The 17,429-nt window shown below is 42.0% G+C and overlaps 2 protein-coding genes across 2 annotated transcripts; both read right to left on the reverse strand.

The window, feature by feature from the left end:
* Positions 1–1,844: 1,844 nt before the first annotated feature.
* Positions 1,845–9,017, reverse strand: c23h7orf57 (chromosome 23 C7orf57 homolog). Its single transcript, XM_061067217.1, has 8 exons — positions 8,927–9,017; positions 8,082–8,129; positions 7,635–7,808; positions 7,417–7,504; positions 7,004–7,133; positions 6,098–6,162; positions 5,819–5,916; positions 1,845–5,477 (listed from the first exon to the last, which is right to left on the reverse strand). The coding sequence occupies exons 2-8, from the start codon at positions 8,122–8,124 to the stop codon at positions 5,413–5,415; spliced, it is 663 nt and encodes a 220-aa protein (XP_060923200.1). The 5' UTR covers positions 8,125–8,129; positions 8,927–9,017; the 3' UTR covers positions 1,845–5,412.
* A 1,319-nt stretch (positions 9,018–10,336) lies between these two features.
* Positions 10,337–13,371, reverse strand: LOC132996753 (four and a half LIM domains protein 2-like). The gene is made up of 5 exons (XM_061067105.1): positions 12,860–13,371; positions 12,495–12,669; positions 11,880–12,049; positions 11,469–11,655; positions 10,337–10,839 (listed from the first exon to the last, which is right to left on the reverse strand). Exons 1-5 carry the CDS (start codon positions 13,013–13,015, stop codon positions 10,688–10,690), a joined length of 840 nt encoding a protein of 279 aa, XP_060923088.1. The 5' UTR covers positions 13,016–13,371; the 3' UTR covers positions 10,337–10,687.
* Between the last annotated feature and the right edge of the window lie 4,058 nt (positions 13,372–17,429).

The following is a 17,429-nucleotide window of genomic DNA, read 5'->3' on the forward strand; positions in this document are numbered from 1 at the left end:
TTGCTCAGGGGCACTAGACAGGGTAGGGAGAATCCTCTTGGATCCTTTTTGGACAGGAGACGAACCAGAGACCTTTTCTGCCCATAGTCCAAGTTTCTGCCACTAGTCCACCGCCTTCACATGCATATATATATAGATATATACACATGCATATAATGAATCTCCTGAAGGGTTTAACCCCCCCAGTCATGCATGCACTGGCACAAACAGTAGTAACAGAAATAGCTCATGCATTGCATACGCAGGTTTGCATGCACCGTGCACGGAATGCATTGCCCAGCACGTCAAGTCCATTCTCTCCATCACACACACACAGCCTCCATCACAGGTCACCCGCAGCGAGCAGCCTGTCAGTCAAGGACGAGGGCACACATGGACTCACGGGGCTGGAGAGAGAGAGAGAGAGCAGCGGGACTCGAACCGGACGAGGAGCCGAGCCGCGACTCACCGGGGCCAGATGTTGCCGTCGGAAGCTGCAGTTCCACAGCTGGATGGATCCGTCCCGTTACGCGTCCATCCTCCGCCTGCCCCCCCCCGCACGCTGCCGTGACAGCCGCTGCACTCCCTCCCCCCCACCCCCCCACACACACACGCGACGAGTCAACACAAACAAACAGCCCCGAACAGCCGCGTGCACGTCCACACGCACGCGTCGCGCAGCAAGACTAGATCGCGCAACCCGGGGTGTTTATTTTCCTCGTGTGCGCGCGGAGGAGGAGGAGGAGCAGGAGCAGGAGGAGGAGGAGGAGGAGGAGGAGGAGCGGGAGGAGGAGGAGGAGGGGGAGGAGGAGGAGGGGGGGGGGGGTTCAATGCACCCATCTACCCCTGGCGTCCGCGCGGCACCCGACCACATCTCCCCCCCCCCCCCCCACCCCATCAACCAACACGCCCAGCCACGATTACCTTTCAGCGGCGTGACGTCACCATGCGGCTGTGGATTGTTATTTTTCTCTGCCCCCCCCCCCTCCAAGATACAGGAATCGATCATCCGCCGATGCACAGGAGCTGCAGCTGGAGGGAGAGGATGCAGCCTGCAGCGGCGTGCGTGTGTGTGTGTGTGCGTGCTCGTGCTCGACACTGCTGAAGAGCCTCACTGATCCTTATGGGATTCCCGATGGGTGATGTGACAGCAGAGTTCAGGTGGCACATCTACTTCAGTGGAAATGGTTTCAAACGCACGCAAGCGCACTTGTGCCAAGTTTTTTTTGTTTTAAGTTTGGAATTATTACAAAGAAACTAAGGATGTTGAGCCAAAATGATGAGACACTAGGTAAACATACCTGCAAACATAACGTGGAGTGAACAATTGTAATCTGTTTATTTATAAAGTTGTTTAAAGTTTGTCATTTTGCAGATAAAAGTTGAGAGAGGTATGTTTATATAGATAAAGGCTTTTTAGGCCAAACAAGTCAAAGTTTTGACACTAACAATCAGAAATTTGACACCAATTCACAAAAACGATTAGTTGCATAATTGACGACTATTTTATTTTACTCATACATTTGAATTACCAATTCAAGGTAGTAATTTGAGTGAACTGACCCTTTATGGGAATTCTGTTATTGCTTAAACTGTAACATTACTGTTCACTTTCGATTACATTTGAAGCCTTGATCTGATTTTGAAATTTAATTCACTCTTAACTTAGTTTTCCTGAAGAAATCCGGCTCGTTCCTTAGCCTGATAATATGATAATGATGTGCCTCAGCTTGGAGTTAACGTTTTATTTTTTTTCTGTAGAGAAATATCCCAGAATTTACATAAAGTAGCTTCAGGCTAGAAGGTACAACTTCCTCTACGACTGAGTAACACGTTCCCTCATGTTGTAGAAAAAACAGGAAACATTCACGTGCACATGCCCATTTATTCAAACGATAATATAGAGTCTTGTGTGCAGTCATCATATTGAGCTTGGTCTTACATTGAGGTGCATCTGGTGGATTTAGTTTCTCACTACGAACACAATCTTCTCTCTCTGGTAGAGGAGAGTTTTAACACTTGCAGGTAAAAGACTTATGAGACTTCAGGGGAGGACTTTGCAAAGTTAAGCCGATAAAAGGTTCCCACTACTGGTTTATAAACTGATAACAGCACCAACTCACAGGAGGAGGATTAAGTTCTAAAACAGAAATACTGTACGTGAAGATTTAAACAGTTTAATAGGAATAAACCCGTTCTTTGAAACAAACAATAACCAAAGAGGATACATTCTCCATTCGTGGTACTCCTAAATAATATCTAGTGTCACTAAGCACAGTAAAGCGTCTATAGTTTTAGAACAACACTTTTTTGAATACTACAGATAATACAGATGAGTTATGCATCGCTGCTTAAATATATTGTGTGAACATGACATCAACTAAAACCGTTTCCAACGAGTGTGTTTCTGCGGCATCATTTCGAGACGCGCCCAGTGAATTGGTTTGGATTTATCGGGACAAACTTCAGAGCTTAAAGTCTCAAACCCAAATACATCCCCCGTCCTTTTCAATTTAAGAGCGTTTCATTCACCAGACAAACGTCCCGGCAGGATTAGGAGTTTTAGTGTCGCGCCTCGGTTTTCGGAGCTACTTTTCAAAAAGAACCGTTAGATGACTCAAGGCCAAACTGTCAATCAAATTGCAATCGCACAAGCAAGCAGCCGAGGAGGAGTTGGAGACACTGAGGAGGAGGGTAGGGTTTCACATCAAACTTCAAAGTTTGGGGGTTAGATTTACTTGACCGCTTTGACCTCTATTAATTTTTCAGTAACAGAAAAGGTCAAAGTGTTTCAAAAGCCACATTTCTGTCTCCAGAGGTCTCGGTAGGGTCCAACAACTCATTTAATACTTTTTAAGAAGTTTTCAGAAGCACACTTAACCAAATTTAATTCGTATTTCAGTAATACAGCGCAAATATTAATAACCAGGGGGAATGATTATCAGTACCTTTATATTGCACCGTTTTCAGCAGAGTGTAACTACAATTCCTCCTGCTATAGTTGATCTTATTCAAGGAAACCGAACCTAAAATTGGAACAACCCTTTGAAACGATTAAATTATTCACGTTTTGCCAAAAAACTGGCGCATGCCCTTGAGGAGATGATGAACCTCCTCGCTACTGTAGCAGCAGTAGTGAGTGTCGGCGGCAAGTTGTGAAGGTGCTTCACAAAAAATAAGATACACAACATCTCCTGGCTGCCAGAAAGATTTAAACAACTAAAAACGACAGCCGTCAGTAGACAACAGGAAATATTTAAGACTCTTTTTAAATGTGCTCTGAAGGAAAGTAAATTCAGGGCCTTTTAAGACCTGCAGATACTGAAGATGCATATCCTATTATTTGCCATTTCCTTCTTGCAATTATCTTGGCAATAAACACAAATTAACGATTGTTCATGCATCCTGGTCTTCCTTTTGATTTATGTGGCATTTAAATTCTCCGTAGAATTTATTGTTTCTATTTCAGTCACTAATCTTACTACTAATAAACATATAAGACTGATGCTAACTCCGTGTTCAGACCATATTTCCCAGGATCTATTTCTCGACTAAAATAAACTCGCTTATATTGGTGTGGAGACCATTATTCCTTAGTGTTTTATTTTACAGGTATGTTAATTTAAGGCCTTTTTCTTGAATTTGGCTTTTTATTTAGGAGTTTTATGCACCCTTATGCTCGGCGTATGTTTGCATTCTCATTGAAAGTTTAAAGGACAGAGACAGACAGGAAACAAGGGAAAGGTGTGAGGACTATGGCACGAATCAAACCACAAACTCTAGTGTCATCTCTCAAAACACCAGGAAATGTATTTTTCACTGCTGCAAAGTTTGGTTGTGAAGTATCTTTTGTTGTTTTTTTTATTTCTTTATTATGGTAGTGACAGTGGAAAAGCAGGAAACAAGAGACTGAAGATGACATGCAGCGAACAGTCCGGGCTGGAATCGTACCCACGCAGCTGCTGCAGTGCTCAGATTTACCCGTGCTTGGCTTTGTTTAAATATGCAAAAAAAAAATAATGATGCAGCTTTAATTAAACTCTCTAATCTGAAAAGAATAGAAGTTTATCGGGGGAGGGTTTGCTGGGACCAGGCTGTGCACCAACTAACTTCTCCTACTGGTGTCTACTAGGTCAAAACACTGCATGTGAGCAGGGAAAAAACTGCTTGGTTGGCATGTTCAGAACTCACTTTTTCAAAAACCTCCTCTAATCTTCACAGGGAATTACACTGGGATGGGTTTTCGGGTCGTGGGCCTGCAGAAGGCGGTTTCTTTCCGACAACTTCCCAGAATGTTTTATCCCTTGTTGCGCTAGGCTGTGGGAAACTGCGAAGTTTTAAACATGCAGTACGCAACATATCTAATTCTATCGTTGGCAAGCGTCTGACATATCTGGACCAGCATCCAGCACTTGGCACAGTTCTTGACTTACTGATGAGCGTCTTAATTTATAGGCACTGATGAGAGAATTTAATTTGCAGCACCTGCTGGTTTTTCTTATTGGAACTGGCAAACGTCACTTGAGTTATTCGAGCAATTTGTTCCTTTTTTTCCAGATGCATTCGCTTTTGAATGCACTTGTTTTTGGGGGGAGGGGGACAAGAAGGATTCACAAAAACGCAGCTTGCACAAAAAGATTATGCTCTTGCATGTTTCACTATTAAAAAAAAAAAACAAGATTTTTGGGGAAAAGAAGAGAAGAGCAACCTTCTGCAGAGCAGCAACCTAAAAATCATGTTTGGACCTTTTTCAACCACACAAACCGCGGCGGCTTTCGCCATCAGTACGCCCTTTGGCATGTGGTCATGGCTGCGGGGGTGCGGTCTCAATGAATGATCATGTCCACCGCCGCAGCCGAAAACACGCATACCGCGGACATGCCTTCATAAAGCCGGAGCCCTTGATCAAAACAAAATATGTTTCACGTCACTGGCACCACAATTCATTAGCACAAACACTTCATACAAATTCACTAACTCGAACTTCATACAACCAGGGAGGGAAACTAACAACAGCCACCGGCAAAACGCACGAGAGTCTAGAATTAAGCGGGTGAGGCTGTCCCGTGCTTTAAGTTCTAAAAATTTAACTAGCTGGTAAAATAACAGAACCAAAATGTTAGTTTCCTGCCCTGTGCACGACTCGTCTTTCAAACCGAGAAACGACAACACTGAACGGAAAAGTATACTGCGAGCACCGACACGTCTACTCAACGACACCTGTGTGAGTTCCTTTTTTATAAATTAAAGCAAAACATATAGGACGGTACCTTTTGCATAAACATGAGTACAAAACCTAAGAGTCAGTGGATGTACAATTAACGTGAGTGAATCCGTGACGGGCGGAGTGGCGTGTTCGTGGGTTTGCGATCCCATGAACCAGTGTTAGGACGACACCCCCCCCTTCTCCCTCAAGGTGAGGACCTGTGCACACTACTCCAGATCGTCCACGTCCGCGTCCTCCGTCGCGATGGTGCTGGTCTGTTCTGAGGTCACACCTAGAAAGCAAAACAAACAGATCAACAAATCAACATTTGAAGCAAAAATAAATTCAATATCCTATATTTAAAACGTTTCTTTCTATGATCAAACATCCAACTTGTGCACATTGGAGTCATTTCTTGTGTTTCTTATTAATATGAGCATCAAGTAGATTGAGCCTTAAGAGGCAAAATGGTGTTAAATATGTTTGATTGGTGGCTTTTAAAATGTTTAAGGAAGATAAAACTGTGTATTAACAATTTATTTTAAAACATTTTCAGGTAATTCTCATGTGTGTGTTATTTGCACGATAGGATTGGCGAGCAAATCATCTCTTCTCTTGAGCCAGTACACGTACTTGAGGCATCGTCATCATTGGGAGACTTCTTCTGCTCCACATAACCATGACTCAGCAGCTTGGTCATGCTGACTGGCGGAGCCCCCTTAGTATGACACCTGAATAGGCGACAGGAGACAGCACCGTCACTGTGACTTCACTCAAACTGTATACGCGTGTCCGAGGTTTTTACTTTGCCCTTAGGTGAACAAATTACCAAAGAATAAATGTAAATCAAGATAGGAAGTTTAATTTTTGGTGGCACATTGTTCAAAGATGGACAATAACAGATTAACTCACGTTTTCTTGTGAATGCCGCCTAAGGACAGATCCTCCAACTCATCGGCAGCATCATCAGGAGACATCTGCAGGATGAGAGCGTTAACAAAACTGTCATTGTTAAACAACAAATTCACAAGAGGGCAATTCGAATCTTTAAGCTGCAGAATCACAGCCAGACCGAGTCACTCTGTCAAATATTTAGGTTAAATAAAAACAATATCGAAGTGATACAGCAGATGATGAGAGATGATGAGGGGGAGAAGGAGAACTTCAGGGGAAATGAGTCATGCAATGAAGATGAGTGAAGAAACTGTTTAAACCAAAACAGCAACAAACAACATGAATTCAATTCTCTCACTTTGCTCTCAAGCACCAACATCAACAAATCATTTACATCATGTGTTTTACCCTTTAACATTTGATAAATATGCTGTATCCAGGTTTTATTTTCTTCAAAAGGCAAATATTGGTGCTTTTCATATATTATTTTCTCATGTAAACGTTCTTATACTGCACTAGATTTGCAATCATGGTTTGCAAAATCTACATTTGACGTGCTACTGCTTCTTGGAAAAGCTTCTTATGCAAGACATATGCAAAATATTAAGGGAATGAATCTGTTTTTATATAAAAGAGAAACTTTAGAGGCTTTAAATGATAGTTCCTTAAATAAATGCCTTGTTTTATCAGTTCCTTCAAAGCATCACTTACCTGAAAGTTAAATCTATATTAACCCAAAATAACCGGACAGCCACAGCAGAGCATTGAACTCAAATGAAATTTAACGAAAATGCAGATGCAGCGATGGAGCAAAAATAATGTGAAAATAAAAGGAGAGGTGATGGTTAAAAACTAAATTAATAAAAGATGGAGGATATTGGCATGGCGGCCATGTTGGGGGGGTGGCTACTTTGGTCCATTCACCTTATCTTTATCATTGGAAAAGCTATCAGCCTCTCTCTCCCAGGACGAACTGTTATCAGTGCCAAACGGTGCAGCCAGAGGCAGGCTGCCCCCCTTCATCTGGCTGTCGGGAGACGTTGCTTTGCTTCCACTGTAAGCACAAAACCACGGTGACACACGGTGTGAATTTACTGCTTCGGTGGGAAACGTCTTAAAGTGCTCTACGCTGCATCAAGATGCATCGAGAAGCATTTTTACAACTCCAGCTGGCTCGTGAGAAAAAGAGAGATCGTCAGACAATCAATTTCATGTCTTCTCCTCGATGACTAGTTTTTATTGAACAAACACTTAAGCTCTCATTCTACGGCACAAACCCATCGTCTGAACATGAGACGACACATCCTCATCACTTGCTTATTTCAGTGTCTTCTTACTTCTTTGTCTCATTGTCTCCAAACCAGCTGGCTGGATTGTAGGCCCTCACCGGATTTTCCTCACAATCATTATCATGACTCAACAGCCCTGTAGGGGGAAAACAATATTAAAAAGATGTATAAAAACACAGCAATTATGAACATTTAAGAAACTATAAAAGCCAATGCACAAGGTAATAATTGAAATTTACTAATTCAAAGTATTAAGTATCCTTTACCTTTGTGTCCTCCCTGCTTTGCAAGCTTGACGTACTCCGAGTCGGAGGCAAATATCCCGACTCGGCGTCCGCTGGACCTCTCGGCCGGAGTGCTTTCATCAGCACTCTGGGACAGACCGGGGATCTGGGAGGTCGGCCCAGACGCGCCGCTGGTTACGGGCCCGGGCTTTATGCCTGCAACCAACTGGGAATTACACCTGCTTGCTTTGCTAGTGTACGTGGCTCCATTTGTAAGCAAAGTTATCCACAGTACACAGCAAGTACTTTATGGTTCTGATGTTTTTCTATAAGAAATATCGTAGTTTTACAGTTTTTTTTACAAGTATCACAGGTGATGGAGCCACAACGGCTTTAAATGCATCAGTATATGTGTAGGGTTGAATTGTCTAATGGCATTGTTGACATATTATACATGCTGTCTCTAAACCTTAAAGAGAGAGGACTTACCTCCAGGCTTGGTCTTTCTGTGGTTGGGCAGGGCGGTGCTCATTTCAGCTGTGGACACAAAATACTCCAACTATTAAGCAATAATAATGATGTCTAACATATTAAAAATCACTAATCAAGATCATGTCAAGCGTTTTTAGATATATTTTTCAAATATATATCAAAAATAGAAAATACCACATGTTGCAGAAAAGAAATAAACTATTTTTCAGTGAATTTCTTTTTCCACCAGAGATGACTGAGAAGTGAAGAGAATAAACTATTCGGGGTGGGGTGGGGTGGGGGGGGATCCTTTGCTGTACAGAGGATCCCACATCTTGGATCATCCCTTTTTCTATCGGAGTCTGGCCTTGGCCAAACCCAGAGGCCTGTCTGCGATCTCCTATCGACCGAGCTGCAGATAAAGATGCTGCAGATAAATAAATAAAAGAATCCAAAGCAGATAAAACCAAGTCTAGCCGATGCACGAGTGACAGAAACTATAAATATAAGAGCAAACCACTTGCAGACATCACCCAGATTTTGCACATCTTTGCAGAGGGAGCATTTAAAAACAGATACGTGTTAAATTATAGTTTGTCTATAAACATAATGTCGATATATTTACACGAACACACGCTGTCTATTTGAACAGAAACACCCCACCAGCATCTTCCTCTCGTCTCCTCAGCGGTGGGAGTTCTGGTTAGCAATGTGGCTAACAAAGCCATGCTAACCTAGCTAGCCGCCTATTTTAGCTGCCGCAGTGGCTCTAAGGCGGTTCCCTGGTTCTGCACCGTGACGAGGCAAATATCAAGATGAACAGGCGAGGATTCAAGAGTGAAAATACAAGGAACCCGTCTTACATTTTCAGTGAATTCTCTTCTGTTGCGAGGAATCAATGGGTTTTTTGCCAATTCAGAGCCGCTAGCTTCTTCTTCTCTGCAGGCAGGGATGGACGAGCACACTTCCGGTGGCACCTGCTGCCCACATCCGGTACGCTAACCAAAGATCGTCTCCGAACAGTGATGACTGCTAACAGACGAAATTTAGATTTGGTGTTTTTTAATCTCCACAGTGGGAGGGAGGTCATATCTTGAAATTGGGCAGAGTGGGAGCTCTTGTATTATTCCTCCAGTTACTGATACAAGAGACGATCTTTGCCCATTGGTACCATAATATAATATAATATGAGCTATTTTACTTCGTGTTACTTCTTTTCATGGCCAAATATTTAATATTTACTTGTAATACATCTACTGTAATACTCAAAGTACACTTTCCTGACTACAGCTTTTGACAGGATGGAGCTGAATATTAATATCAGTTGTCAGTGGACAGTATCCAACATGGTCAGGCGGCTATTAAGAATTGATGCTGTTTCCAGCAGCAATATTAATAATGAAGTTAGTGGTCTGGGTCTTTATTTCTTCATATTAAATCTTTACTCGTGCATGAAACTTATTGGTATGAGTCTTTATTTCTTCACATTAAATCTTTATTTGTGCATGATTAGTTATGATTAATGTTGATGCTTGAAACCGCAACAGATACCAGTGGTCTGGGTCTTTATTTTTTCATATTAAATCTTTATTCGAGAATAACTAGTCATTTATATATATATTTTTACTGCTTCAGTAGATTTGAAAGAAAATGTGCAAATGCTCGAAGGTGAGCACTGTTTTTGACTTGTGTCCTATGGGTTTATTAAAAGATAATAAATAATATATTCAAGCTTCATAAATAAGTTATAAGCCATTATTAAGAGCAACTTTTGGCAATTGACGAAAGTGGATTATTTAAAACATCTTATTAAACATTAAAACTGTAGAATAATTGATACAATCCCTCTTTTTGGGACACGTAGAACTGCAGACTTGGTGGCTTGTTAATCAGTGAGAAAAACCCATGACCATTTAGGCCTTCTGTCATATTTATACCACCATGTAGTTGTATTATAATCCAAAAGCTTGCAGTTTGACAACCCAAAGCAAGTTGTTATTAAAGCCTTACAACTGATCACGAAAGCACTGATAAAATACTTATAACCTAAGTTTTGTGTTCATAGTTTTGCCAACAACTCATGATATATACATGCACAATGTCCTCATTATCTCCGACGTAGGAGAAGGTTTCTGTTTCAGCAAGAAATCAAATCATCGAGCGAGAGGTGCGTTCATCAAATCAAAAAATCTTTATTGTGCCTAGTATATTAGATTCTAAGAATGTATGAAGTTAGAAGAAACTGGATTAGTAATCGACTTTGTTAAGAGAAATTGATACCACTGTGCCATCAATTAAACATTTTTAGGAGCTTTTATTAAGCTCTTAGTATCTATCAATATTGGCTGTTGTTATGCCACTTATAAACTTTCATTCCAAACGAGGATATACAATTGAAAGATTTGAAGAAACTAATCAAACAGGAAAAACTGCATTTTGGAATAAAGGCTTCAACTGATTAATATAAAACACAGGATCATCAGCGCATGCAGAAAACACACTCAGCAGCAGGAACTGGTTAATGTGTGAGAAACCACTAAATGATGCAAGATAAGGCAACAAAGAGCAGGTTAGGAGAATAGCACTGATGCTCTCTGATTGGCTCCTCCAGCTCCCGAGTTCACTCAGAGGTCCTTGCCGCAGTCGGGGCACAGGACGTCGTCTTTGCTCGTCAGGAAACCCCGGCCCACCAGGGACACGCTGCACTTCTTGCAGTTGAAGCACTTGGTGTGCCACTGGCGCAGCTCGAACGAGATGTACTTGCTCCCGCCGAGGCCTGCGACAAAAGCGGAGAGTCTCATGATTTCCGTAATTCAATAATCCTGTAATTGATGGTGATTGGATACACAGGATGCAGAGGGAAGCATGTGATCGCAGGACGGTGCAGTGTCATTAATCTGCACTTTTCTACGTGCACTTTTAACTCATTTTATCCTGTTTCAAAGGCAGCTCACCTGAAAACATTTGGCTTATCATTAGTGTCAGATGACTTAAGGCATGCAGCAGTTACACAGCACTGTTATTTCCCTCGTTCTTACAATTGCAGTCTCTGTTCAGGTTCACACAGGTTTCAGTTTAGTCCTGATTGGACCTGTACACAGGCCTCTGGAAAACATTTGTATAACTGTATCTGTGGCTCTGCAGGAGCGTCAGTAAGTCTAGCAAACTAGTCAGTAATGATGTTAAACCTGGGAATTTGGAGTGTGGACTGTTTTACCTCAAGGTTAATGCCATTCAAAGTCCAGATTTAGCCAGAGAGAGGCAATTCAAATGAGTGTTTCTTGTCTAAACCTTGATCCATGCAGCACTTACACCGGCTCAGAATTAAATCCACTATAAATGACTGAATCAGTAAGAGATAGTATAATAAAGAGACATGGGACACAACCGCAGGTGAGGCTTTACCGCTAATGGGGTCGGTGCAGTAGGCACATTTCTTGGCAAACAGGTTGCAGAAGCAGTCCAGGCAGTAGGTGAAGTCGTCCCGGGAGGTGAAGCGCTGGCCGGCCAGCTGGTGTTTGCAGCCGATGCAGACGAAGCACTCCTTATGCCACGGCTGGTCGTGGTAGTTCACTCCTCCAGTGGTGATGGGCTGGAAGTGAGGGACATGATAGGCAAGGCAGTTTTAAAATTTTTGGATGGAAATGTAGGAAATGAAGAAAAAAAACAACAACAAAACCATGTTGCACTTGCAGAAATGTTCTGATTTAGCATCTACTTCAATTGTCAGCCACTGGAGTTGGTTGAAAAACATACATGCAGCCGGAGCTTCATGTGAGCAGTGAGAGTGTGAGTCATAGTGAGCCGTCGCTGTACCTTCTTGCAGTGGACGCACTGCAGAGCGAACAGCTTCTCGTAGCAGGGCAGGCAGTAGTTGCTGGCGTCCTTCTGCACGAAGCTCCTGGTGCCGATGGGCTGCTGGCAGCGGTTGCAGGAGAAGCAGGTCTCGTGCCAACTGTTGCCCTTGTGCTCCATCTTCTTAGATCCTGGTGAGGGGAGGAAGATGGTTGTCACATTATCAAATGGTTCTCTCCCTTATTCCAATGAAACCTGAATGTCAGCAAAAACTGTTCATGTGCTGCTGATGTGCTGCTTTTACCTGTAATAAAGTCTTGGCAAATGCTTTGCAGAATAGCCATCGTTACATATTCACCATCTCATAAATTTTGGTCTCTTCCTGCAGAAAATCTTTCTTATATCTTACAACTATCTCAGTAACATTTTATGAGCTTCTTCTGTTACAGCTGTGACCTAGAAAATATAACTTTTTACTGTAAGATGTGAAGGCGACCGTAGTATCTTGTTTGGACTACATATGACAAAGTCTTAAAAAGTCTTTGTAACCAAATGTGTACATATATAAATCCCCTCGGATGGTCCACCATTATTCCAGATGCTCTAACCTTGCAGTTCCCTCTGTTCTCTCCTCACCTGGCATGATGGTGTTCAAGCACATGTTGCACTTGGCAGAGTACTTGTTGCTGTAGCAGTCGGTGCACATCAGCATGTCATCCTTGGAGGCAAAGGGCCGGTCCACCAGAGATCGGCTGCACGTGACGCAGAGGAAGCATTCGCTGTGCCAGTGGCGCTCCTTGTACGACAGCTCCTGGAAGGTGAATGGGAATGGTTGTAAATGAAAGGAGGACTGTTGAAAATGGGAATAGTACCTCTGCTGCGTTCAATTTCACATGAAATGTCACATTCAACACCCAGACAGGACTATTTCTTTTATGGCCCCAATATTTTCTAATGAGATCTTTCAGTCAATATGGAGCCGGAATATCAAAAACAATTACCTTGCTTGTGCAGCCAATGAGCGTCTGGCAGCCGTCACAGTTGTGGGAGAAAAGTGCCTCGTAGCACTTGGTGCAGTACGGGTCCTCCTCCTTCAGGATGTATTTCTGGCCGTATAAGGATTCCTTGCACTCTGTGCAGTCGCAGCGTTCAGCCATGTCGACAAAAAAATCTCCTCTCTGACTCGTCTGGCCTGTCTCACAGAAAAGAAAGCAATGACATTAAAATAATTCCACTGAAACATTCCCAAAATATGCACAAGATCAATCATCTCATGACATTTTCTAAACTCGGATTGCATTTCTGGAATTGGAGAGATGACTTATTATATTGTTTCATTAGAAATTACTACAGCAGATCACATGGTCTGATAAATTGACACCGCAATGATGTACGAGGTACAGAATTAAATCCGTCTGAGATACCCTGGAAATTTAATTGAGTATCATACAACAATACCTCCAACTTAAATATGAATGTGTATCATGTGAGTTGTAAATCTGGTTTAACTGGCTCAAAGAAGAAACAGCTCTGAGAAAGAGCAAGAAGAATGAGGGATGAATGGAAGAGAAGAGAAAAGCAGCAAGTATACTGCTGAAAAAGCATAGAACATTTTTTTTTATCTTTAATTTTCAGTGGGTCAAACATTGTCAGTATAGATAAGGTTCTTTGGGCTATATAAGATAAAATAAAAGTTGCCTGTTGGATATTTCATTCAACTTCTGAAAATCAAATCTTGGCAGAGATCCATCCTGTTTGAACAAATGTAAAGGCATCAAGTGAAAACTCTGAAGATATGCAGCAATATTAAAAAAATCTATTTCCTCTTTCCCTTGAATCAGACACACTTTCAATGTCTGCAATCACATTGGCTGTTAAGTCATCGTGAGAATCTCTGTAGAAAGTAAGCAGGTATTTTGAGAATAAAACTGAGGAGCAGAAATATTGCTAGAATTAATGAATGAATGGATTTGACACCTCTGAATCCTCTGTCACTATATTTCTATGAAAACTTTCCTACGGAATACATGCACCCATTCATACAACATCGTAAGAAACCCTTCTTATCCCTCTCTCAAACATCTGTACACCTCCGTCAATCATTCAACATTTCTAGGTCTGGAAGATGATGGCCAATCAATTCAAAACCAGCACAAGAAGCTCTTAAAAAATCCTCTAAACCTAAAACATCACGTTGCAGATGTTTTACAGGAATAAAGTCAGATCTCTGAAACAATCAGACACAAAGACATAAAAGAGAAAAAGCATATGTCCAGAAAGCAAGGACAAGGTAGTAAAACCAATGTTACCTGCAGCGTAGCAGTCTGTTCACAGACTGAGACCAAAAGGTGTCTGCCGAGTGCTGTCGCTCATGTCCTTTATAAAATTAGAGCAGTAGTGACCCGCGCTGGGGCAGGAAGCTGGAGGCAGTGGTGTGACCGGAGTGGGCAGGTCACTTTATATTAAGACGGCTATAAATCCAAGCTACAAACCTCAGCATCCTCGACTCCTCGACTCTCGAATCAGCCCTCACTCACGATGACGGACATCAACATAGAACACACACAGCTCAGAGGAAAAAGGGTGATCACATGTGGAGCATACAGTGCATACCTCATTTGGATTTACACAAGAGAAGCATTGTTTATGTGTCCAGGTTTCTGCATGAACAGATTTTGATAAAAAAGAATAAGTCATACCACTTTGATCACCATCCAACCACTTTGACCCTTTCGAAGATTTGCAGTGATATGCGTTGGGTCTGGTTACAGGTGTAACACCACTCCCTGACCAAGCCCAACACAATGCAGTGCACCACTGTGTTACACTTTGTATTCCCAGCTCAGAAGGAATGGGATTTTTGCAGGATTTGTTGTCTCATTAAATCTGTAATTTGTTGACTCCACATGAGGGATCATCCTGATTTTGGATTCCCAGTAATGTTTCCTTCTGCACCATGAGGAGAAGTTTTGTGCAAATAGAAAAAACATGTGGAAAGTCTCATCCCCCCCCTTTTTTCTCCTCAATCAATTTGATGACACACAAGCTGCAAAAGGTCAGAACTCCAAAAAGTTTGGCAGCGGTATCTGTATTTTCCTGTGTTGTGACATTTTGATCAAATGAGAATCCATCCAAACATTAATACTGAGTAAATCTCAGAATAAAACTAAATCATAACTATTGAGTCCACCTCTATTTTGGAACCGAGACCTCGGGACATGCAGAAGCATCAGGTTGGGTTGACCACGGTGAGAATGATGGTGCAACAGTTCAACTAAATGATGTAGCACCTGCCCAGAAAAGATCTTAGCGACGTGTTATCCAGGTTTATAGGGTCCTTTGTGTTATCTTATGCAAACTGGGATCAATGTGTGGATGGAAACTTGTTCTGTCATAACAGAGGGGTGTGCTTTTCCGAAGGCTTTCTAATACTCAATCAATCCTGTTATGTCATTTAGCCTCTCATTATCCCAATTTGTATCACATGGAATTGCTCTTTTCAAACGGCTAATCCTGGAAAAACAAGAATAAATAACAGTTTGAGGGCGCAAACAACAAGAAAATAACACTTAATTGAATGGGGACAACCTGAGAAGAACCCAGATCGGGTGTGAATGGTTCCAATTGTGCTGGATCTGCTTCACTCGTGTGAAACAAGTCTGAGCTTCTGCCCGGCTCTGACATGAAAGAAGGATGGCGATGAGTCCACTTGGCTCCAAAAACATTTCGGATAAATAATCGACCCACGGTTCCAACAATTCTTCTCTGCTAATATCACAGAGTTTATTTAGTTCTTGTTCATTGGTTTATTAGTCGCTGAAAGAAACCTATTAACCCTCTAACACTATTAAAGGAGCGACCTAAAAATAAAACAAAAAGGACGCTTGGTACATTCCTCTAGAAAGTGACAGCACCGGTTCACTGGGATGTCGACAGCCGTGTTTTATTATATGTGTTTTTATTCCCCGGAGCTAAGATATATGTTGATATAGTCAAATTTCAGGAAAATCTACAAAAAAGAAACAAAAAAGTTTCTGCTTTTAGCAAATTCTAAGCACAAATCACATGTGTGTGTGAACAAATTATCCAACAAAATCCAGGAATCACTGAGGATCATTTTCAACAGCGCTCCGCTACATACAGAGATTTCAAAGGGATAAATACTTAAGTATAATATATATGGGCGTAAAGTCAGATAGTTTAAATTGACATTAATAGAAAATACAAAAAAGATAAAAATCCTGATTGTTTTGGAATGGAAATATTCCCCGACAGCAGATGACATTGGGAATGTACTGTAAATGGTAACATACCCCCTATGGAGTGCCAATGAGGAAGCTGAGGGTGCCCAAATCCCTCACCTCAAATAAACTATAAACTCGCATGAGTCTTTACGAGGAGATATCCATCTTTTGTTAAATCTGTGAACTCGCTTAACCTCCTTAATCAAGAACAGAAGCACACACTACGGAACAAGAGAGAGACAGAAAGTTGAATTGGTCCATATAAATTAACATTAAACACGAGCGATTTGTCTGGACAGATGATCATCCCCTGTTCATTCCTCCTCCTTGTGATTTGATGACTGGCCGTGTTCTCTCTCTGCATTTCTCTGCTCCCCAAATAACTTACAGAGCAGGTAGACTGTAGCTTAAAGGTCATTTGTATGATATTCTGTGACAATAGATGTCAGGCAAGCACCGGAACACAGAAGGAGTAAGGGGCAAATTCCCCCCCCACTTTGAAAAGCGTCTTACTTTGAAACTTGTAGCCTCCCTTTAAGTTAATACTGAGTGTGGGGGGCCGTCACAAGATTCCGTAATTCCAAAGGTCGCGAGATGATTGGAAAGCAGAATCAACATGTAACTCGATTAAATGTGACTGAGCTTGTTTATTTTATTTTTTCCTTTAACCCAAAATGATTGGCATTTTTTGAGGGGAAACAGGACAGGAACAGAGGAGGAGGAGGAAGAGGAGGAGGAGGACCGGATTTGAAGCCCCCGCAGGGAGGGGGCGGCCATGATGCTTAAATCTACTCAGACATCCCGTGACTGAGACATGCTTAAAAAGACCACCAACAAAAACAAAATGACTGGATTACACTTGAAATGATTCGATTTGAATTTCCTTCCGTGGGGGGAGACTCACTGGACTCGGCAGTGTGCACGTGATAAACTGTCTGTGATGTTTATGATTGATATGTGTTTACCATAAGTTTCATCGGCTGCAGCTAGAGAGCGCTAGAAGTTGCGCGGCAAGAAATCTGTCCTCTGTGATTCAGAGTAACAACAGCATGACAAGTGCTAAACAGCAGCCACTCGTTTGTCCTTAGCCTTTCATTTCTTCTGCTGAAACATTTAACTGGAATAATTCGTCCACGGGTGACTCCAATGAGTGTGGACATGTCCTGTGGTCGGCGCGTACACGTTCGAAAAGAAGGAAAATCCTGACGACAGGCGGTTTGATGTGATTAATTGAGAATTTGATTTTCTGCTGCATCATGTCGGGACTGAATCAAACACTTGTTGAGAAAGCAAAGCAGCTTTTTTCCTTTCTTATTTTTAGCGTTTT

This window comes from Limanda limanda, chromosome 23 (assembly GCF_963576545.1).
Source record: "Limanda limanda chromosome 23, fLimLim1.1, whole genome shotgun sequence".
Classification (NCBI taxonomy): Eukaryota; Metazoa; Chordata; class Actinopteri; order Pleuronectiformes; family Pleuronectidae; genus Limanda; species Limanda limanda.

Bases quoted from the DNA above. Each gene is read 5' to 3' on its own strand.
- c23h7orf57 (XM_061067217.1), bottom strand. From the start codon at position 8,124: ATGAGCACCGCCCTGCCCAACCACAGAAAGACCAAGCCTGGAG. The intron at 7,134-7,416 runs GTAAGAAGACAC...TTGTGCTTACAG, and splicing joins GGAGACAATGAGACAAAGAA to TGGAAGCAAAGCAACGTCTC. The intron at 5,917-6,097 runs GTGAGTTAATCT...TCGCCTATTCAG, and splicing joins GGCGGCATTCACAAGAAAAC to GTGTCATACTAAGGGGGCTC.
- LOC132996753 (XM_061067105.1), bottom strand. From the start codon at position 13,015: ATGGCTGAACGCTGCGACTGCACAGAGTGCAAGGAATCCTTATACGGC. The intron at 12,670-12,859 runs GTAATTGTTTTT...TTCACCTTCCAG, and splicing joins TCATTGGCTGCACAAGCAAG to GAGCTGTCGTACAAGGAGCG. The intron at 12,050-12,494 runs GTGAGGAGAGAA...TCCCCTCACCAG, and splicing joins CTTGAACACCATCATGCCAG to GATCTAAGAAGATGGAGCAC.